Source organism: Mobula hypostoma, chromosome 6 (assembly GCF_963921235.1).
Source record: "Mobula hypostoma chromosome 6, sMobHyp1.1, whole genome shotgun sequence".
NCBI classification, from domain to species: Eukaryota; Metazoa; Chordata; class Chondrichthyes; order Myliobatiformes; family Myliobatidae; genus Mobula; species Mobula hypostoma.
In genome coordinates, this window is record NC_086102.1 from 34673842 (window position 1) to 34697647 (window position 23806).

Consider the following 23806-nt stretch of genomic DNA (forward strand, 5'->3'; position numbering starts at 1 on the left):
CAAGTCCTTTTGATACAAAGTGTATTTTTGGATGTTTAGCTCCCAATTATGACATTCTTTCAGCCATAACCCAGTGGTACCCACTACTTCACTGCTAATCTCTTACTGCACTACAAGCTCATCTACCTTATTCATTTATACTGTGTGCATTCAAATATAACACCTTCAATCATGTATTCACCAACTTTGGATTTCCCCATGTTACACTTCAACTCATCCCACTGACTGCAAATTTGCCCCATCATCTGCCTGTCCTTCCTCACAGTCTCATTACACATTGCATATACTTGTATACCAACTGCCCCATCCTCAAACCTATCAGTCCACTTCCTATCCCCCTGCCAATTTAGTTTAAACCCTCCCCAACAGTTCTAGCAAACCTGCCCGCAAGGATATTGGTCGCCTTCGGGTTCAGGTGTAACCTGAACTTTTTGTGGAGGTCATGTCTCCCCCAGAAGAGATCTCAATGATCCAGAAATCTGAGACCCTTTCCTTCCCTCAGCCACTCATTCATCTGGTCCATCATCCTATTCCTGCCCCGACAAGCACAAGACACTGGGAGCAATCCAGAGATGACTACCTTGGAGGTCCTGCTCTTCAGTCTCTTCCCTAACTCCCTATACTCACCGTGCAGGTCCTCTTTCCCCTTTCTACCCATGTCATTGGTGTTGGTGTGCAACATAACCTCTGGTTGCTCACCCTCCTTCTTGAGAATCTTCTGCAGCTGCTGTGAGACATTTTGGACCCTGGCATGTGGGAGGCAACACACCACCCCGTATTTTCTTTCGTGGCCACAGACTTGGCTGTATGTCCCCCTAATGATCAGGTCTCCTACCACTATCGCTCTGCCTGACTTTACACTTCCCTGCTGAGGCTCAGAGTCGGCCATAGTGCCACAGGCCTGGCTGCTGCTGCTATGCCCTGATAGGTCACCCACTCCCCAGCAGTATTCAAAGGGGTATACTTGTTGCCATATGGAATGGCCACAGGGAAACCCTGCACTGACTGCTCACTCCCCTCACTTCCCTTGGTGGTCACCACCTACAATCTGAAACCTGCACTCTGGGTGTGACCACCTCGGTAAAAGTCTCATCTAAGAAGTCTCCTGTATGGTCCCGAGTTTATCCAGCTCCAGCTCCAGCTTCTTGATCTTGTCTGTCAGGAGTTGAACTTGGATGCACTTCCTTTAGATGTAGTAATCAGGGAGACTGTTTGGTACACATCTCACAAGAGGATCATTCTACTGCCTGAACTACCATCCTGCTTTGTTTATACCTCTCACTTCTCAAACTTAAGTTCTAGCCTGTGACTGTTCTCACCCATGCCTGTTGAGCCAAATTTTGACCACTATAATACTGTCCACTCCATCAATGGCTGCTCCACTTAAATCTTACTTCTTTTTATTTCCCCTTGCTAAGTTACTATTAACCCAAGCAAACTCCGGCTCAGCAGACAATTCCTGCCAGCCCCACTCGTATTTTAAAACTGGTGTGCAAGGTCCACAACTGTCTCCAAAAATACACTTTACATCAAATACAATTTAAAGCTTGAACAACACACACAAAATGCTGGTGAGACACAGCAGGTCAGGCAGCATCTATAGGAGGAGGTACAGTCAACGTTTCGGGCTGAGACCCTTTGTCAGGACTAACTGAAAGAAGAGACAGTAAGAGATTTGAAAGTTGGAGGGGGAGGGGGAGACCTGAAATGATAGGAGAAGACAGGAGGGGGTGGGATAGAGCTAAGAGCTGGAAAGTTGATTGGCAAAAGGGATACAAGGCTGGAGAAGGGAGAGGATCATGGGACGGGAGGCCTAGGGAGAAAGAAAGGGGGAGGGGAGCGCCAGAGGAAGATGGAGAGCAGGCAAGGAGTTATCATGAGAGAGAAAAAAAGGAAAAAATAATAAACAAACAAATAAATAAATAACTAAATAAGAGATAGGGTAAGAACGGGAGGAGGGGAATTAACAGAAGTTTGAGAAGTCAATGTTCATACCATCAGGTTGGAGACTACCCAGATGGAATATAAGGTATTGTTCCTCCAACCTGAGTGTGGCTTCATCTTTACAGTAGAGGAGGGCATGGATAGACGTATCAGGATGGGAATGGGATGTGGAATTAAAATGTGTGGCCACTGGGAGATCCTGCTTTCTCTGGCGGACAGAGCGTAGGTGTTCAGCAAAACGATCTCCCAGTCTGCGTCGGGTCTCGCCAATATACAGAAGGCCACATCAGGAGCACTGGACGCAGTATATAACCCCAGACGACTCACAGGTGAAGTGTCGCCTCACCTGAAAGAACTGTCCGGGGCCCTGAATGGTGGTGAGGGAGGAAGTGTAAGGGCATGTGTAGCACTTTTCTGCTTACAAGGATAAGTGCCAGGAGGGAGATCGGTGGGAAGGGATGGGGGGGACGAATGGACAAGGGAGTCGCGTAGGGAGCGATCCCTGCAGAAAGCAGAGGGGGTGGGGAGGGAAAGATGTGCTTGGTAATGGGATCCCGTTGAAAGTGGCGGAAGTTATGGAGAATTATACCTTAGACCCAGAGGCTGGTGGGGTGGTAGGTGAGGACAAGGGGAACCCTATCCCTTGTTTTCATTGCAGTCATTGCAGAAAAAAATGCTTCACAGAGCTATGATGGTGGAAATGGAAGCAACGTTTTCAGTGCTTTCGTGGCTATCTCAGGATATTCAGCCTTCACTTTGATCCAGAATGCCGGCAGAGATGTTATGTCAAACAGACTTTTCAGCCCACCGTCATCTGCAAGCTCGAGGAGTTGATCTTCTTCCCACGCTGACATGGATGATTCACCGGGAACATTCACAAATGGGTCACGGCCCCATTCCTTTGCATGTCTTGGGTCATTTGTGGTTGGGAAGTAACGCTTGAATTCTGTCGACAGCGAAGACAGGTGTTCGCGCACCAGCTGTGAGCCTCAGTCTCTCCGAAATTCCCAGCTAATGTTGGGAACATGTCAAATATGCCCCTGTCCACTCGCCGTCCCCACAGTTCCAGTTTGGCTGTAAAAGCAGATACTTTATCTGCCAACTTGAAGACAGTTGTCATTCTCCCCTGAAGTTTCAAATTGAGTTCATTGAGCAGGTTGAAGACGTCACACAGGTAAGCGAGGTTTGCTATCCACTCCTCGTCACTGAAGTGTGCTGCCAGTGGTGACTTATTTCTCCAGAAAGAAATCTCTGTAGCTGCTCTCTTAACTCAAAAGCCCTGGCCAGAGCTCTCCCCCTTGATAGCCACCTGACTTCAGTGTGTAAGAGAAGGCGTTTGTGCTCTGCATCCATTTCCTTGCAAAGCTGTTCAAACAGACGCGAGTTAAGGGCTTTTGCTTTGATGTGATTGATAACTTCAACAACATCACTCAATACGCTGTTAAGATCGGGTGACATTTTTTGGCTAGCCAGCATTCCCCTGGGTGTTACAGTGTGTAGACTGGCATTCAGGAGCAACCTCTTTGACTTGGGTAGTGAAATCAAACTCGTTAAGTCATTCCAACAGCTGTGCTTTGATGTCCTCCGCTATGTCATCGATTCTCCTTGAATCTGTGGTAGCTGATAGAGAAACCTGTGCCATCTTGTTAGCTGCAGCTTTGCCCAACAGTTCACGGCACATGTCCTTGGCAGCAGGCAGAATCAATTCTTCACCAACAGTGAAAGGCTTCTTAGCCTTAGCAATACGGCTAGCCACTAAGTACAACGCTCTCAGAGCAGCAGCATTTGTGGAGCTGGTGGCCCTCAGCACTTGCTTCTGTCCCGCTTGCTCACATTTTTTCCGCTCAAATAACTCAACGGGTTTATCTTTAGTTCAGGGTGCTTGGAATCAAGATTCTGAAGCAGTTTTGAGGGCTTCATTGCTTCATTAGACAGCTTGTCTCCACATATCACACACAGGGGGCTTGGAGCGTGCAAGTTGCCAGTCGCAATAAAGCCATATTTTATGTACGACTCGTCATATTTTCTGTTGAAGGAAACTTTTTTTTTGCAGTCTCAGCCTCAGCTGTCTCTGCGTTATCATCATCAATAGGCCTTTTATGTCCCCTGCCATCTCTTCCAAAGAAACTCTCAAGCGACGTTTGTTTTTTACTCAGAGTAGTTGTAGGCTAATGACCGACTGATGTCCCCGCGTGAGTAATGACCTCGCGTGCGTTCAAGTTCAACAGTGGGCGTGAAAGGGAATGAGGAAAGGTGCAGTTGACTCAAATCGTTTCCTCGCAGCCCGGTAGCACATGCTTTGCAGCCCGGTGGTTGGGGACCACTGTCCTAGATTCTCAATTTTTAAAAAATATTCCACTTTTCTTTTTTGTTCCCCTTTCAAGTGGAAAACTTAACATTCTTCCACATTAAATTTCATTGGTCACGCTCTTAGTCATTCACACAATCTATCATTATCTCTTTGTATCTGTCTTTTAGCTTACTTTCTCACTCAGTTTTGTATCACCAGCAAAAATATACTTGGAAAGCAACCTCGTTATCCCATCTATTTGCTATTTGGTAGCTATTTAATGTTACCTTATGTAATAACGTCATATGGCACCTGGACTACTTTTTGAAAATGGTAATACAGGTTCCCCCCGCCATCCGAAGGTACAGCCTTCCAATGAAAAGGTTCGTAAGCCGAAATGTCGTAAAGTGAAGAAGCAATTACCATTTATTAATACGAGAAAAATTTTTGAGCGTTTCCAGACCCAAAAAATAACCTACTAGATCATGCCAAATAACACATAAAACCTAAAATAACAGTAACATATAGTAAAAGCAGGAATGATATGATAAATACACAGCCTATATAAAGTAGAAATACTTCTTGCAATCATTGAAGCACTGTCTAGCGCAGCAAAAATCTCACACATGCGCTGTCGGCGGAAGCACTCTCTCCAGTAACCTTTAAGCTACGAGGCTGCCAAATCGTACCAAATAACAAATCATACTAAATAACACAATACACAGCCCATATAAAGTAGAAATATTTTTTGCAATCATTGAAGCACAGTCTAGTGCAGCGAAAATCTCACGCATGTGCTGTCGGCGGAAGCACTCTCTCCAGTAACCTTTAAGCAATGAGGCTGCCAAATCATACCAAATAACAAATCATACTAAATAACACAACAATACACAACCTATATAAAGTAGAAATTAATGTATGTACAGTGTAGTTTCACTTACGGGAATCAGGATGGTGTGTTAGGCTGAGTTGTTGGAAATTGGGGTGGTGGGAGGTGTAGAGGAGACTGGGGTGTTATCTCATCGTAGTTTGTTTCCAATAGGGCAGCCAGGTCATCTTCTTCTATGTCTGCCTGCCTCGATGTCGAAGGTCGAGGTTCGTCGTCTGCTGTGGCTGATGTGCAAGGCTTGAAAAATGACAGTATACTTGACTGCTGAGCCTCACACATTTTTCTATCATACAGTTCTTTGTAAGCACTCAAAACATCCTGCAAACCTGCCCTCAACCTACGTGCCCTTTCAAAATTAAAGACATACTTTTCTGCAATCATTGCAGCGCTGTCAATCGCAGCAAAAATCTCACGCAACTGCTTCACGTTCAGTCCCTGGACGACTTCATTTTCGCTACTGCGTTCGGTTTCGATTGTTATCCTTTCCTCTTGCAATTGCATCAGCTCTTCATCTGTCAATTCTTGGTCATGGGATGCCAAAACCTCTTCAACATCATCTTCGTCAACTTCCACAAACCCAGCCTCCTTAGCCAAGCTCACTATTGTCGTACTTATTGTTGATGGTTCGAAGCCTTTAAAATCGTTCACTGCTTCGGGACATAGTTTCCTCCAAACGCCATTTCTCATCGAGACTGTTAGCCTATCGAGAGCATCTCCAATGTTGGCGATTGCCAGTTTTATATTGTAGTCTTTCCAGATCTCTTGCAAAGATGCTTCGGAGTTGCCCTGTCAATAGCACTTACAATAAAACGCATCACATTTTGCATATAGTAAGCCTTAATTGTGGTTATTAGGCCTTGGTCACAGGGCTGCAGCAACGATGTCGTATTCGGCGGTAAGAACGCAACACGAATGTTACTGCCATACTCGGTAATGTCAGGTGGATGAGCAGCACAATTATCGACAATCACAAGACACCTATTATCGAGGTTATTTTCTCTGCAGTATTTTTCAACAAAAGGACTAACGTATCTGCTCATGTACTCAGAAAAAAACACTTGGGTGTTCCAACTGCTTGGATGTGAACGAAATACAACGGGAAGTGTTTTCTTATCAACGCCTTTAAGTGCCCTTGGATTTTCTGAATGGTACACTAGTAGAGGCTTAAGGACAGCATCACCAGTGGCGTTAATAATAGGTATTAGGGTAAACCTGTCCTTCGATGCCTTGTGTCCCTTAGCCTGCTTTTCTTCTTTCCAAATAAATGTCTTACTCGGCAATTTTTTCCAATAAATTGTAGTTTCGTCACAGTTAAACACTTGCTTATACGAATAACCACCATCTGTAATTATCTTCTTCAGTTCTGCTGGGAACCTTTCGGCAGCTTCAGTATCAGCCGAAGCACTCTCTCCAGTAAACATTAAACTATGAGGCTGTCCTCGCCTCAGAAACTGATCAAACCATCCATGACTACCTTTAAATTCCACTTTCGCAATACTTTCTTCACCATCGGCCAGTGCTTTCTGTTTCAGCTTATTAAAAAGACGGACTGATTTCTCCTTAAGTATAAGATAACTTAAAGGAACACCACGTTTTGTACACCTATCAATCCACTCAAGCAATAGACTTTCCATTTTATCCATTACCGGATGCCGACTAAGAGAGACCACTTTGCTATGAACAGAACCAACAGTAACATCGGCAGCTTTCAAGATTTTTTTCTCCCTGCGTATAAATAGTGCGAATGGTGGATGCAGGCAAGTTCAACATGCGGACAATGTCCTTACTTTGTTCACCACGATCGAAACGCTTAATTATGTCTAGTTTTACACCAAGTGTAACACCCTTACGATCTCTTTTAGGCTTTTCCAATACCTTCGAACTCATCTTGCTAACGGATGCACAAAATAAATCGAGATAAAGCACGTGTTTAAACAATGGCGGCTAGAATGCAGTTCCGGGGGAGGAACTTGGCTGCTCGGGGCGCGCGCTGCTTTTTTTTCGCACGCCGGTATTTTTTTTTCCCCGCATGCCGCCATTTTTCACATGCTGCTTTTTTCGTAACAGTGAAAAAACCTTCTGTTAGCAAAAGCAGGGTACTAATGTAGGTCTTTCGTAACAGTGAGGTTTTGTAAAGCGAACGTTCAAAAAGTGGGGGGCACCTGTACACAACATTAATCTGTTCAGTGTTATCTATCCTGTTAGTAACAAGCTAAAACCTTATGTTTTCAGTTATAAATATAATTTTTCACTCAAATCCATGCAGACTGTACTCAATCGTATGACTCAAGTGTCCTTTTATCACATTCTTAATGATTCAACATTTTTGGTATCATTGACATCAGAGATCTCTGGTAAGTTTCCCTTTTCACATTGCTAGGTTCTCAAGAGGCTTTTCTAAAATTTACGGACTTGTGGAAAATAATACAACTGCATTCACTATCTTTGCAACCACAGCTTTTGAAAGTCATTACTTTTCCAATTTCTTTTATATCCTCAATCTCACAAGTTCACAATACTCCAATATCTTTAATGTTCTTCTCTGAATTCAAGTTCATCTTCAAATTTAAGTTTATTGTTGTCATAGGATACACACAGGATAAAAATGCAATCAAAATTACAGTTTTTGCAGCAGCAGCACAGTACATTAAATGAAAAGGGCATAGTTCACACAAACTTACATTACATGATATATAAATTACATGTGCAAAATAAACAAAATAATAACATTGCTGAGAGTGAGAGAGAGAGAGAGAGAGAGAGAGAGAATTAATAAAAAAAGCACAATAGTTTACTTAATTTGTTTAATAGTTAGCTTAGTTACATCAGGTATTCATTTCATGAGATAGGTACCACAATAGAAAGGTTGGCATTTATTGCCCAAGAGAAGGTAGTGACACGCCACATTCATAAATTCCTGAGATCCTTCTGATGAAAAAGTTCCCCATGTTGCACTTCCAGGTTCGATGTGTTGTGTGTTCAGAGATGCTCTTCTGCACACCACTGTTGTAACGTGTCACTTTCCTGTCAGCTTTTACCAGCCTGGCCATTCTCTTCTGACCTCTCTCATTAACAAGGTATTTTCGCCACAGAGTGGAGTTTTTTTTTGTTTTTTTGCACCAACTCTTAGAGACTGTTGTGCATGAAAATCCTAGGAGTTCATCAGTTTCTGAGATACTCAAACCACCCCATCTGGCACCAACAATCATTCCACAGTCAAAGTCACTTAGATCATATTTTATCCCCAGTTCTGATGCTTGGTCTGAACAACAAATGAACCTCTTGACTATGTCTGCATTCTTTTATGCATTGAGCTATTGCCATATGATTGGCAGATTAGATATATGTATTAACAAGATGGAGGTGTACTTCATAAAGTGGCCACTGCACGTAGAACTGGAAAGTTAATTGAAGCTGTGGAAAATGAAATTTAATCCAGACAAGTGTGAAATAAATCACTTTGTGAGGGCAGATTATATTAGAACATACTGTACATAGCAAATGGTGAGATGTTTAGGAGTGTTAACGGACAGAGAGACTTGGGTACAAGTCCATTGTTCCCTGAAAGTGATGACACAGGTGGATAGAGTAGGGAAAAAAAAACATTTAGGATGCTTGCTTTCATTGGTCAAAGCACTGAGTGCAAGAGCTGGAATGTCATGTTGTAAAGAACACTGGTTAGACTGTGTTATTGTGTAAAAGTTCTGCTTGCCACAGTACAGGAAGGTAATAACAGGAAGAATACAAAAGAAATTCACCAGAATTTTGCCTGGAATGGAGGACCATAGTTATAAGGAAATATTGGATGGGTTCAGCTTATCGTCACTGAAACATAGGACACTGAGGGGTGACATTATAGAGGTTTACGAAACTATGAGGGGGATATACACTTCAGATTGTCAGAATCTTTTTTTTCTCCAGGGCAGAGGAGTCTAAAGTTGAGGGGCACAGATACACAGTGAGGGGAGAGAAATTTAAAGGAGACCTGAGGTGTAAGTTTTTCCATACAGAAGGTGGTGAATATCTAAAACCAGCTGCCAGAGGAGTTAATGGAGGTAGATACTATTACATTGTTTAAAAGGCATTTGGACAGGGATAGGAAAGGAGTAGAGGAGTATCGGCCTAATGTGGGCAAGTGTGATTACCTTAGAGGGCCTCATGGTTGGAATGGACATTTTTATGATAACATTAGATAGTTTAAAACAATAGTTAAGGCACAGTCCCAGGCACTGCATTATAGGGAAGAAATGAAGAGAGCGCAGAGGAAGCTGGAGATGGAGAGTGGAAAGACAGGTTCAAAGCAAAGTAAGGAAAAATAAAAATGAAGGTTAGAAAATCAGAAGCTAGATAAATGAACTTAAATAATCTATTTTGCTAGACAGGAGTGGACAACAACTTAAATATACAGCTAATTGGTGGGAAGTAGTAGAACATTAAAGCAAAAAAACACCCAAGAGTACAGACTGTCTGAAACTTCTCTACTCGAAAGAATGCAGTAGGCAGAAACCATCATCATATTTAAGTAGTACCTACAGTGGACAAGCACTTGAAGAGGAACAACTGCTACAAAGTAACATACACAGACTGATGGAATGAACAAGTGACCTAAATCATTTCACTGATGAGTGGTGTAGACGTGGGCTGAATGGCCTTCTTTTCATGCTAAAATTTCTAATTTTACATTCTGCTAGCCTATGTCCTTTTATACCATTCTTTTCACTGTTTACCTCACAAGCTTTAAAATAATAATCTTTAGTGTAAAATCAGAGGTATGAAAGTCAATGGAAAAAAATTCTGAGGATAGGAATTAATCTACACTTAGAAAGGCTGGGATTAATCAAAAACATTTTAACTATGACTTTGTTGGCTGGGAGATCATCACTGACCAACTCGATTGAATTTTTCAAAGAGATACCAAGGCACATTAATGAGAGCAGTGGTTGACAACATCCCATGTGGGAAACTGGTCCAGATTATTAGAATTCGTGGAATCCAAAGCTATCTTGCAATTTGGGTCTCAAATTGGTTTGCGAACAGGAGGTAAGAGGGTGAAAGAGGGAGATTGTTTATGTGATCAAAAGCCTGTGACCAGTGGTGCAAGTGACTGCAGTACATACCATCTAGAAAATGCACTGCATTTACTCAGTTAGGCTACTCCGATAGCATTGCCCAAGAAAGAAAACAGCCATAAGCAAATGGGAACACCACCATCTGCTGGAAATCTAGAACAACACACACAAAATGCTGCAGGAACACAAGAGCCCTGATGAAAAATCTGTCTCAAACATCAACTGCTCATTTCCCTCCCTAGATGCTGCCCGACCTGCTGAGCTCTTCCAACAGTTTGTGTATGTCGCTTAAGTGTCTGGTATTGTACTTTTTTTGGCGTATTTCAATCAATACCATTCAGTGTTCTCATATATAGGTATTTGTGCCTAAAGCTTACCAACCTTAATCACTGCACATATTCTAAACCTACAATACTATACTTTGGTCTACTCCTATTTAAATTTTTACTCTGGTGCCATTCCTCATACTCACACATTTGTGGGCCTTATTTCTCTTTTTTACTGACACACACACACACGCTTATTTCACTATAATAGATGTCTGTTGAACATTTATGTTTTTATTTCAAATTCCACCATCTGCAGTTTTTGATATTCCAATTTCAATATCAACTTCAAATTAGGTTTATATGCTCTCAATACAAAACAGATGATGTGTCACTTCTATTAGGTGACTAGGTGAATCTGTATAACAAAAAGATTAAGAAAGCTTACAGTGAGTTGGTTGTCATCATTTGCCACAAACCCATTCTGACACATACTGTTGAAAAGGGATATCAAGTTGGTGATGGTCCGGTTGAGCTACAGTTGGCAATTGATTACTGAGGTCCCCCTTCCAGAGCACACTATACCAAATAGTGCTGAATGGTCTTCCAGGTAATGTTCAACATGGCTATGGTAAATGGTTGGTAGTAATCAGGTGATGATCATTTACTCCTCGATCTGATACACAGGACTTCATAGGGTCCAAAATCAATACTGAACTCACAAGGTGTCATATTTGTGAAGTAGACTAGTTGAGTCCTTGTTGTGTCTAAATCCAATGTCCCAGCTGAAGGATGGCCAGCCTTGACTGTTTTAATTTTTCAATATTATGGTTTGATAAAAGGATATGGCAATTAGAAAGTTTAATTGATTTTCGTTTGGTATCACATCATATATCAGGCATTGACAAAAGCTTTTTCCACATCTTTATTAGACAACATGATGGGATTTGGAGCAACTTTGTAATTTCAACTATTTCTGGTGCTTGATATTGTTAAAATGGATCCCGTCGTGTCTTCCATTCCATAACCGCTGCTTGAAGCTTTTTGGATGATAATTACCCATCTGACACAGACATCCTCCCTTACACCAGCTTTTTTCTCTGGTGTTTTTCTTTAAAAATAAACCTTCGACCACTGTACGATGAAGGTTTTTTATAAGCTCAAGATTTTTGTTCTCTGCTTACTACTATAGTTATTATTCTATAAACTATATAGAATACTTATTTCTTGTGAATAACATCATTTTCTTTTAGTTAATTTTTTCTTTAACTTTTTGTTTTTCGTTATTACTATTAACATTTGATCTGACGATCATTTTTAGTTGTATGTCTCCTATTTTTGGTTTCTGTGTAAAATGGCGATTTGTCTTTCTTTTTGCATAACCTCCTTTATTCTTTTTGGGTCTTACAATTACTTATTTTAAGTGTAACAATTTATCTCCTACTATTTGTATTATTACTATGTTTTGTTTCTATTTTATGAAATTAATAAAAAGATTGAAAAAGAAAGATATTTTTAAAATGGCAGATTATTTAACAGTTCCTCAAATGTTATTGAGATTTCTCAATAAGATTACTAAATGCTCTAGTCACGTACCATAACATTATGATACTGCCCTCTTAATCAAGGCAGCATTCACCAATAAAGATTTCTTTAATTGAATCTTTTGCAAGCGCGCATCATGCCTACACTTCAATAAAGCAATAATGATATTTGGAAAATTTTAAATTTCAATTGCAAATGAATTGAACATATTCTATTCATTTCTTGCCATAAAACAATGTGCCATAACTAAAATAGAATAATCTGAAGATATTTTATCGGAATGCTCTGAAAGATATTTTAGAAGACAAATCCATGAAACTTTTTACATTTTTCCTCAACTACTTGCACCCGGATTGAAACACTATTAAGAGGATTATGGCATTAGTACCTTAAGGATTCAATTTAGACAAACACCACGAGTAATAGCTGTCTCTGGAGTCTACCATACATAAAAATAGAATTCAACCCATCAAGGACAAATTCACAATTTGAATGGCACATGTCCTTAAAACATCACACAATTCTTACAGGTCTTGACAGGCTGGATGCAGGGAGGACATTTCCCCTGACTGAAAAATGTAGATATCACAGTCCCTGAATGCATGGTAAACTTCTTACAAATGAGGTGAGACCCTTTCCTGAGAACCCTTTTCTGGATTCTCTAACCTACAGGGCTATTGATTCCATTCAAAAGACGATGGTAGATTTCTCAATATTAAGCGAAGCAAGGGATATGGCAATAGGTGGGGAAATTGTACAAAATTGCAAGATCAACCAGCACAGGTTCAAAGGGCCAGTGGCTTTCTCCTGTTAGTTCTTGTGTTCTTTACGTTAAAACAGCATGGTTTATTTCTGTTCATGTCTTTGGACATCAATAAAAAATGTAACATTAATTCAAGATGTTTATTTCTCAAACATCAAGTGATCAGATACACAATGCTTTTGCAGAAATACCAGTTTACTAAAGTGTAAGCAACAATTGCATTTACAGACCATCTCCAGCAGACACTCTGCCTTATTAACACAATGCATAAATTAGATTTATCTCATCTTTTAATGTGAAACTCTTTTGACCCACAAGATAATCATGATGCCATACATTCTTAGTACTTATCCATAATGCATCCAACTCAGAAAACAGGTTTTTCCCCTTACTGCTCTCCACTTAACTGATATTGTTCTGTTCTTAGGAAGTCCTCTCTTCCCTGACCTCAGACTTCCATTGTACCTCACTAATTTTTCCTATTTCTCAGTAAACATCAGCACTCACTCAGCACTTGTCTATTGAACACAGCTGAGGAGAAAGTAGTATTATTCCTATTTTACAGCTGATAGTCAATATACAGTCAAGGCAGTTTAAAATCTAATTTACAATAAAAAACACATTAAACAAAACAAAATTTTCAAAACAAGATCTTTTAGCAACACTAAAGGCCTGAATTTGAAAGAATTACAATTATTGCATGTAAAAGTGAAGCAATTTTATTGGACATATGGCAATACATTTATCACAAGTAGAACACACTGAATCTGTATCATGTCCACCAAGAGTAACCCATCTTAAATGATTTCATTTGTAAATTTCAATGACAAATTAAGAAGGTATCATAGTCATTGTGCCTAAAATAAGCTTAATTTTCAATCTCTTCAACAGTCCATAAAAGGCAAATTGTTCAATCAGTGAAACTAATTTCTAACACAATGTTTCATTTACTGCTGTATAATTTGGTAGATTTAGATTAGATTCAACTTTATTGTCATTGTGCCGGGTACAGATACAAAGCCAATGAAATGCAGTTAGCATCTAACCAGAAATGCAAAGAATAGTGCTATTTACAAATTAATTGCAAATAAAGAGTACTACAGCACACAAATAAAGAAGTACTGAGACAGTACAAGCAAAACACAAAAAATACTGGTGAACACAGCAGGCCAGGCAGCATCTAAGGGAAGAGGTACAGTCGATATTTCCGGCCGGGACCCTTTGTCAGGACTAAATGAAAGAAGAGATAGTAAGAGATTTGAAAGTAGGAGGGGGAGGGGAAGATCCGAAATGATAGGAGAAGACAGGAGGGGGAGGGATGGAGCTAAGAGCTGGAAAGTTGATTGGCAAAAGGGATACCAGACTGGAGAAGGGAGAGGATCATGGGACGGGAAGCCTGGGGAGAGAGAGATTAGATTATGAGGACATGCAGTCCTCTTTTACTGTCATTTAGTAATGCATGCATTAAGAAATGATACAATGTTCCCCCAGAATATCACAGAAACACAAGACAAACCAAGACTAAAAAAACTGACAAAAACCACATAAATATAACATATAGTTACAACAGTGCAAAGTAATACCGTAATTTGATAAGGAACAGACCATGGGCACCGTTAAAAAAAGTCTCAAAGTCTCTCAAAAGTCCCATCATCTCACGCACACGGTAGAAGGAAGAAAAACTCTCCCTGCCATGAGCTTCCAGCGCTGCAAACTTGCCGATGTAGCATCCTGGAAGCACCCGACCACAGCCAACTCTTGAGTCCGTCCAAAAACTTCGAGCCTCCGACACTGAGCACCACCTCTGCCGAGCACTTCGACCCCGGCCCCGGCAACAGGCAATAGGCAAAGCAGAGGATTTGGGGCCTTCCCCTCCAGAGGTTCTCGATCAGACAGTACCAGTGGCAGTGAAGCGGGCATTTCAGAAGTTTCTCCGTGCTTCTCACATCTGCCTCCATCAAATCAGGATTGTGCATGGCCCCTACTTAACAAATACGATATCATTTCAGAGCGGCCGCGCGCGCTGCGTCTCGCCGCCATCTTCTCCTCCTCTCTTCTCACCTTCTCCTCCCCCTCAAGGGGGGGGAGGGGGGAGCCTGGAGGGTGGAGACCAGGCAAGGAGTTATAGTGAGAGGGACAAAAAAGAGGGGGGGGGGAAGAGAGAATAAAAAATATATTAAATAAACAAATAAGGGATGGGGTATGAAGGGGAGGAGGGGCATTAACTGGAGTTAGAGAAGTCAATATTCATGCCAACAGGTTGGAGACTACCCAGACGGAATATAAGGTGCTGTTCCTCCAACCTGAGTGTGGCTTCATTTTGTTACTGCTTAGCACTGTGATGTGAGGTTCAGCAGGGTCACAGCCTCAGGGAAGAAGCTCTTTCTGAGCCTGCTGGTGCAGGAGCGGAGCCTCCGGTAGCACCTACGGGATGGGAGGAGAGTAGAAAGTCCATGGTTAGGGTGAGATGCATCCTTGATAATGCTTTTGCCTTGCCCAGGCAGTGTTTAAGGTAGATGTTCTCAGTGGTGGGCAATTGGGTGCCAATAATCCGCTGGGCAGTTTTCACCACCCGCTGGAGTGCTTTGTGGTCCAATACAGGACAATTGCGCTGAGATGCAGTTGGCGAGTATGCTCCCAATGGTACAGCGGTAAAAGTCCGTCAATATCCTGGGACAGAGGTGAGATTTCTTGATGCTCCGCAGGAAATGAAGGCGCTGTTGCGCCTTTTTGATCAGGATGGAGGAGTTCAGGGACCAGGTGAGATCCTTGGAAATGTGGACACCAAGGAATCTGAAGCTTGATACACACTCCACTACAGCTCTGTTGATGTAGACGGGGGTGTAAGCGTGACTCCTAGCATGCCCCCTAGCATGCCTGAGGTCCACAATGAGCTCCTTGGTCTTCTGTGTGTTAAGGGCCAGGTTGTTGTCGGCACACCACGCCCCTCTGATCAGGCCAACCACCGTGGTGTCGTCTGCGAACTTGATTATGGAGTTAGAACCATGTACAGGTACGCAGTCATAGGTGAAAAGGGAGTACAGAAGAGGGCTCAGCACACAGCCTTGAGGCACACCGGTGTTCAGGGTGAGGGTGGAGGAGGAGAGGTTGTCTAACTTAATTGATTGGGGTCTGTTAGTCAGAAAGTCCAAGGTCCAGTTGCAGAGGGATGAGCTGATACCAAACTGACGAAGTTTGGCGACCAGCTTGGAGGGGATCACAGTATTGAATGCCGAACTAAAGTCAATGAACAGCATTCTGACGTAAGAGCTTACACTGGTTGCATCGATATTTTGGGTAGGTTGATATTGGAAAAATTGCATTGAAAACCACCCAAGTACAATCTAGCAGAAATTCCAGACCAACTTGTCCCAATTGGATATTGTCAAAACAAGAAGCGTTGTGGAAACAAACAGTTGGTTACAAATATCAACTATAATTTAAAATTTAGTTGGAGGTAACTGGAACTATGCTCTGTCCTGGAATTATAGTTAATCACAAACATATGACATTTACGACCCTCGCCAACAAATACAATATAGACAGTATAAGAATAAATAACTGAACACACTAAATTACAGAACTAATAATAAATAAAGCTGTAATGAGTACCTGTAATGTCCCTGGACAGTCCGGACCAGTGGATTGAGTTGAGACCCTCTGCCTATCCATAGGGTAGATGCAGAATCCCTGTTGTTACAAAGAGAATTCTCATAAATGTGTGAATGTTAAACAAAAGAATCTGAAAACTCTGCTGTCAGTAATTGTTAGTGAAAACATCACAATGAGAATAGTCCCCAATTATTTCGCTAGAAATAAAGCTTAGGAATCATGAAAGGAACTCCCAGTAGAAAATCAATCTGTAGACAAAAAAAAATCTCTTGTTTAATGCTGGATATTTAATAATGCTGCTTCCATTCAGTTTAATTCTATTCTAAAAATGCAAGTTTCTAACTTCAATTTTATAACACAACTACTTTGAAAATATTCTTTGTACAAAATGTCCTCTGTAACAGGAGTGTATAGTGCTTAATAGAAGAAATTTACTATTGTATCTATATCAAAGAGCATTTTTTAAAAAACGAATGAACTAATCAAATTAGGTTAATCAAATTCATTGAAGGCATTACCAAGGGTCCTGACAATGAGAACAATGCTACACAATTAAGGCTTATAACTCCAAAGAGAAAACAGAGCAAACAGAAATAGAATACAGCAGCAAATAGAGAAATGCCTTTTCAAAATTTAATTAATTGCCTTACAGAAGCTGGATTTTTTTTTAAACTAATTAAGAATTACTAAAAAGAATCCAAAGGAGAAAATATGTGAATAACCTATACATTTGTGTTGATGGGCTGGTCGTTAATCAACAAAAATAAAGATGAGATAAATAGGTCATTTTTAGACTGGCAATCAGAAAGAAGTATGATGCCAAAGGAATCATTGCTGGGTCTTGTATATTATTGGTCGGGTGGAAAGAGTCACATTTGCTAATGAATCAAAGATTTGTGGGCTCACGAGTGCCTACAAAGGGATGGTAGGCTGGGCAAGTGAAATGGAAAGAAGTCATTAGATGGAGGATAATGTGGGAAAATGTGAGGTGATCCACATTGGAAGGAAGAATGAAAGAGCAAATAATTATTTAAATGGAATGAGACTATAAAAATTTGCAATACAAACAGATTGGGGGGTATAAGTACATGATAAAAAAAGAGTTAGCATAGGTACAGTACCACCCAAGACTCCACGACCCCCCCATCTTTAGAAGTATGATACTCCACAAATCAACATCCTAGATGAACCAGAGAGAAAGGAGACATTCGATCTTGAGTTCCTTAATCTGTGTTATCCAGGGCATATCAACGTGAACAAGAGAAAATCTGCAGATGCTGCAAGTCAAACCAACACACACAAAATGCTGGAGGAACTCAGCAGGCCAGGCAGCATCTATGGAAAAAAGTACAGTCGATGTTTTAGGCTGAGACCCTTTGGCAGGACTGGAGGAAAAAAGATGAGTAGATTTAAAAGGTGGGGTCTGCTCTCACCTCAACCTCCTGCCATCCTACCAGGAATAGGTTTCCTCTTCTCCTCACCTACGACCCCACCAGCCTCCACGTTCAGCACATAATTCTCTGCAACTTCCGCTATCTTCAACAGGATCCCACCACCAAGCACATCTTTCCCAACCCCCAACTTTCCGCAGGGATTGCTCCCTACGTAACTCCCTTGTCCATTTGTCCCTCTCCACTGATCTCTCTCTCTCTCTTAGCACTTATCCTTGCAAGTGGAACAAGTGCTACACCTGCCCCTACACCTCCTCACTACCATTCAGGGCTCCAAACAGTCCTTCCAGGTGAGGTGATTTTTCACCTGCGAGTCTGTTGAGGTCATATACTGTGTCCAGTGCCCTCGGTGTGGTCTCCTGTATAGACCTGATGTAGACTGGGAAACCACTCCACCAAACACCTGCGCTTTGTCACCAGAAGTGGGATCTCCCAGTGGCCACCCATTTTAATTCCACTTCCTATTCCAATATGTCAATCCATGGCCTCCTCTACTGTCACGATGAGGCCACACTCAGGTTGGAGGAACAACACTTTATATTCCACCTGAATAGCCTCCAACGTGATGGCATGAACATCAATTTCTCGAACTTCCGGTTACAGCCACCTCCTCCCCCTTCACCATTCCCCATCCCCTTTTCCCTCTCTTACCTCATCTCCTTGCCTGCCCATTCACTCCCTCTGGTGCTCCTAACTCCTTCTCTTTCTTCCATAACCCTCTGTCCTCTCCTATCAGACTCCCCCTTCTCTAGCCTTGTATCTCTTTCACTCATCAACTGTCCAGCTCTTTACTTTATCCCTCCCCTCCCAGTTTCACCCATCACCATGTGTTTCTTCTTCCACTCCCCCCCCAACCTTTTAAATCTTCGCCTCATCTCTTTTTCTCCAGTCTTGCCGAAGGGTCTTGGCCCAAAACATCAACTGTATTCTTTTTCATAGATGCTGCCTGGCCTGCTGAGATCCTCCAGCATTTTGTGTGTGTTGCCCATCAAAATGATAAATTTCAAGATTATTATTATGGAGGAGAGATTTATTTCAAGATAATTATGTAGCAATCAGCTTCATGGGTGTAGCAACGTTATAGTAGATTGTTGCCTCTCTGGGGGCCTGCGACTACTGTTGTGTCACAGGGATCAGCGCTAGATCTGTTGTTTGTTATTTAAGTTAATATTTGGACAATAATGTGGTAAACTGGGTAAGCAAATTTCCAGATGACAGTAAGATCATATGCTCTGTATACGATGTATGTAATGTTGGTGCACCACGTTCTGGAGGAACAATGTTTCATTTAGTTGTATGTATGTACAGTCAGGTGACAAATTTGAATTTGAAGATCAGAGGCAAAGTGGACAGCAAAGGCAGCTATCAAAGATTGCACTGGGGTCTGGACCAGCTGGAAAAATTGGCTAAAAAATTGCAGATGGAATTTAATGCATACAAGTATGGGGTGTTGCACTAGGCAGAACTAACCAGGGTAGGACTTACACATCAAATGGTAGAGCACTGAGGGGTATGGTAGAACAGAGGGATCTGGGATTACAGACCTATAAATCTAGAAAGTACCATCACAGATAGAAAGGGTTATAAAGAGAGCTTTTGACACACTGATCTTCATAAATCAGTAGGAGTTGGAATACTGAAGTTGTATAAGATGTTAGTGATGTCTATACCGTGTCCAATTATGGTCACCTACCAACGAAAATCAAGAGAGGCGTTAGACAAGGGTGTGTTTTCTCCCCTGATTTGTTTAATGTGTACAGTGAAACAATATTACAAAAAATAAGAGACATCTTGGGAATCAAAGTTGGTGGTGAAAACATCAATAATTTCAGATATGTGGATGACACTGTGTGAATTGCAAGTACAGAGGAAGAACTACAAAACTTAATTGATATAGTTGTTGAAGAAAGTGCAAAAATGGGTCTATCAATTGCAAAAAGACAATGTATGGTGATATCCAAAAAGGAGAATCCCATCTGCAGGCTGAAAATAAACGGGGAAGACATAAAACAAGTACAGAACTTTTGCTACTTAGGAAGCTGGGTGATCAGATGGCAGATGCGACATGGACATCAAAAGAAGAACAGGGATGGCAAAAGACACCTTTATGAGAATGAAGAGTATACCAACACTAAACGAGGCATGACAACCCGCCTCAGTGTACTGAAATGTTACATTTATCCAGTTATGTTATATGGATCAGAATGTTGGACAATATCTAGTAACATGAGGAAATGAACTGAAGCAGCAGAGATGTGGTTTTTGAGGAGGATGCAAAGAATATCATGGACGAAACAAATATCTAATGAGGATGTCATGAACAGAGCAAGTACAAAAAGAAATAATGTATGAGATCATGAAAAGGCAATGTAACTTCATTGGACATGTGATTAGGAAAGAGGAGTTAGAATGCACAGTAATTATGGGCAAGATTGAAGGGAAGAAAGCAAAAGGAAGGAAAAGACAAAAGATGATGGAGACAGCAGCCAGAGAACTGGAAATGAATACCAATGAATTGATCCACTTGACCCAAAACAGGAGTGTGTGGGCCATGGCAGTCAAAGCTCAAACTGGGCATGGCCCCTGACGATGATGATGATGATGATGATGATGATGATGATGACGACGACCTACAGGAAAAATATAAATAAGACTGAAAAAAGAACAGAGAAAATTTACAAGGATGCGGCATGACTTGAGAACATGTCTCATAAGGAGAGGTTGAATAAGTTAGGATTTTATTTCCTAGAACGCAAGAGGATGAGGGGAAATTTGGTAAAATAATGGGGTATAGGAAGGCTTTTCCCACTGAAGTTGGATGAGACTAGAATTAAATATTTAAAGAAAACCCGAAGGGGAAACTCTTCACTCAGAGATGGGGTGCAAATATGTAATGAGCTGCCAGCGGAAGTGGTGGATGCGGGTTTGATGGCAACATTTAAGAGAAGTTTGGATAAGTACGTGGATGAGAGGGGTATGAAGGGTTATGGTTCAGGTGCAAGTCAATGGGACTAGGCAGAATATCAGTTTGACAAAGACTGGCTGAGCCCAAGGGCCTGCTTCTGTGCCATAGTATTCCATGACTATGACTCTGAATAATCCTCAGTTGTCATGGAGTCAACATTCACCGACCATGTACTAAACAACAAATTTGAATGCAACAGTACTCAAGGTGGAACTACATTCCATCACCAGGTAAAAGACAAATTCCATTTTTAGATACATCCCAAGTGGAAGATTTTTTTTAAACTATTTTGTCACATACCCCGTGACGGGTTAAAGAACCAGCAGAAATAGAAAACACTTTGGAGTCCGGTACCGCTATTAACTAATGATGTTTATTAGTAACTACGCAATACAGTAATATAAATGCAGATAAATCAAACAGGTTAGCAATGATTATGTATAAGTGTGGAATATATAGGAAAACCAAGCTTCTTCAAGTCTAGGGGTAAATAGATAGTCTTATGATAATGAGTAAAGTTCAGTTCAGTTCATGGTATTTAGTTGAGTAGTGATGGAGGGAGAGAGAGAGAGAGGGAGGGATTTGAGTCTTCAGATGAGCTGACGCTGTCGATCTTCCCATTGTCCTCCGAAATCCTTTAAAAGTCACCGACTGTGACTTCAACAAAGGAGACCGTTCTTCTGTGATGGAATCATCAACCCAGGCAAGGGTTGGAAACATGGACAACTCCCCACCGGTCACTCCCTTTTCTCACTGCAAGAGCCACTGATTGATCTGCCTGATCGATCCTCCAAAAACCACTTTTTCTGTGGGCACAACAAAGCTCATTCAGTGTCCAAAAACATGTGCTGCAGGTCTATCATCTGACCTCCTATTTAACTCACCGTACTGAGTACCAACTGTCATTCAAATAACTCCTCCTTTCTTTGTCTGTGTAAGAATGTACAAGCAGGCAATGTCCTTGGAGAAAGTATAAACAAACTGCCAAAAAATCATAACACCATCTCCAAGCAGTCTTCATCTCTCTCTCTTAAAACCAAGATGTCGGTGTTAAATAACTCTGTCTTTCTCTTTTGAACAAGGTGTCTGTTGTTGAGCACCTCTCTCTCTCTCTCTCTCAAAAGCACAGTTCATAGGGGTAATCAAGCACAGTTTATAGGGGTAATTCAGGATCCCGTCACAATGTTAACCATACCTTCCATAATGTTGTAATGAATGGCATGAGAGGGACAGAAACAGGGACACAGAGGGAGAGGGACAGAGAGTGTGTGCGCTTGTGCACACGCACACTGCGGCCCTCTGCTCACTTGACAGAGGACAGGCTATGTTGTGTTCCACTGTGGACTGCTGTAACATTCATGGACTCAGGGTCTTGGACTATATTTTTGTGCGACTGTATTTCACTAATATCTTGTACTGTGTGTAACTGTTGGTACTGTGTTTTGTACCTTGGTCCCGGAGTAATACTGTTTCGTTTGCTTATAATCATGGGTATTCATGTATGGTTGCATGACAATTAAACTGGAACTTGAAACTACTTCTGCCATTCATAGGAATGAACATGCATAGGTAATAGGTCTTTTGAACGTAATAATATTATGGTAACTTGCTTGTATGTACAGGAAATCTATGAAAGGTGTAAATTTGCTTCCAAATCTGTTAAGCATACAACAGAGTTCACTGTCAAAACTGAAAATCCCAAAATCATTGTCCATTTAACATATAGATTAATGTTAACAAAAAGTTTTCTAAATAAAAGTACCATAAGGAGGTCGAGCTCAGAAGATACCATAAGAAAACTTTATCGAAGACCAAGATTATCGCATAAAACTATAAATACAATTGTCCAAAAGAAATGTGCAACAGAACACCTTCCAGTACAAGAAGAAATATGAAATTCAATGGGAGGGTGTGTGTGTGGCCTCCGTCGGTCGTGGTTGACCATGGGCACTGCGCTTCTGGTAATCACTGGTTTGTCGAGCAGCGTCGACTGGCTATTGACTGGCTAGAACAGCAGGCTCTGCCACAGTTGCTGCATGTGTAGGGCGTCGTGGAATTGTTGTCCGCTGTCCAACTGTGCTCTCCGTTTAGCTCTCTGCTCCTCAGACTAACTCAGGATCATTCTTTCACCTTGCTGTAGGTGTTGCTGAAGGGTACCTCGCCATTTGTTGCGGTCATCTGCTGTATCCTCCCAGCACTCTGTGTTGATTTTTAAAGCTTTCATGTTGTGCTTGCAGAGGTCCTTGAAGTGAAGCTGGGGTCTACCAACATTCCTCTTGCCTGTTGCTAATTCTCCGTAGAGGATGTCCTTTGGCAGTCTACCATCCTTCATACGATGGACGTGGCCCAGCCAACGCAGTCTGCATTGTCTTAAAAGTGTGAACATTGTGGGAAGTCCAGTGCAGGAGAGGACCTCAGAGTTTAGGACTTTGCCGCATCCTCGGCATCACCTGGAGAGACAAAGGCTGAGCAGGTGAAAACTATTGAGTTTCCTCTCCTGCTTGGAGTAGATGGTCCAAGTCTCACTACCATACAGGAGGGTGCCGATAACGCATGCATTGTACACAGCAGTCTTGGTCTTTGTAGCTAGTTTCGGATTCTCCCAGACCCGCGAGGAGAGTCGAGCAAGGATCAATTGCTGCTTTGCCGATACGCCTATTGACTTCAGCGTCCAGGGAGAGAGTGTCACTAATGGTCGACGCCAAGTATGCGAACTCGTGGACCACTTCTAGATCGTAATTGTTAATGGTAATGACTGGTGCCTCCACTACATTCTGGGCAAGGACATTTGTTTTCTTTAGGCTGATGGTAAGCTTGAAGTCCTTGCATGCCTTAGAGAAGCGATCCATGAGAGTTTGTAGTTGCTGTTTGGTGTGCGAGATTATAGCACTGTCATTGGCAAAGAGCATGTCACATATTAAGATCTTTCGCACCTTTGTTCTTCCTCTCAGGCGTGCAGGTTTGAACAGCCGCCCATCGACCTGGTGTGCATGTAGATGCCTTCTGTTGACA

The 23806-nt window shown here is 41.7% G+C and overlaps 1 protein-coding gene across 6 annotated transcripts in view; it reads right to left on the reverse strand.

Moving 5' to 3' along the window:
* senp7 (SUMO specific peptidase 7) overlaps positions 1-23806 on the reverse strand; it is a 119487-nt gene that overhangs the window by 82776 nt on the left and 12905 nt on the right. For all 6 annotated transcript variants that reach the window (XM_063050555.1, XM_063050556.1, XM_063050554.1 and 3 more), the window contains exon 3: positions 16379-16456. In XM_063050555.1, the coding sequence (XP_062906625.1) occupies positions 16379-16438 (60 nt within the window). In that variant the 5' untranslated portion in view covers positions 16439-16456. The remainder of the gene's footprint in view (positions 1-16378; positions 16457-23806) is intronic.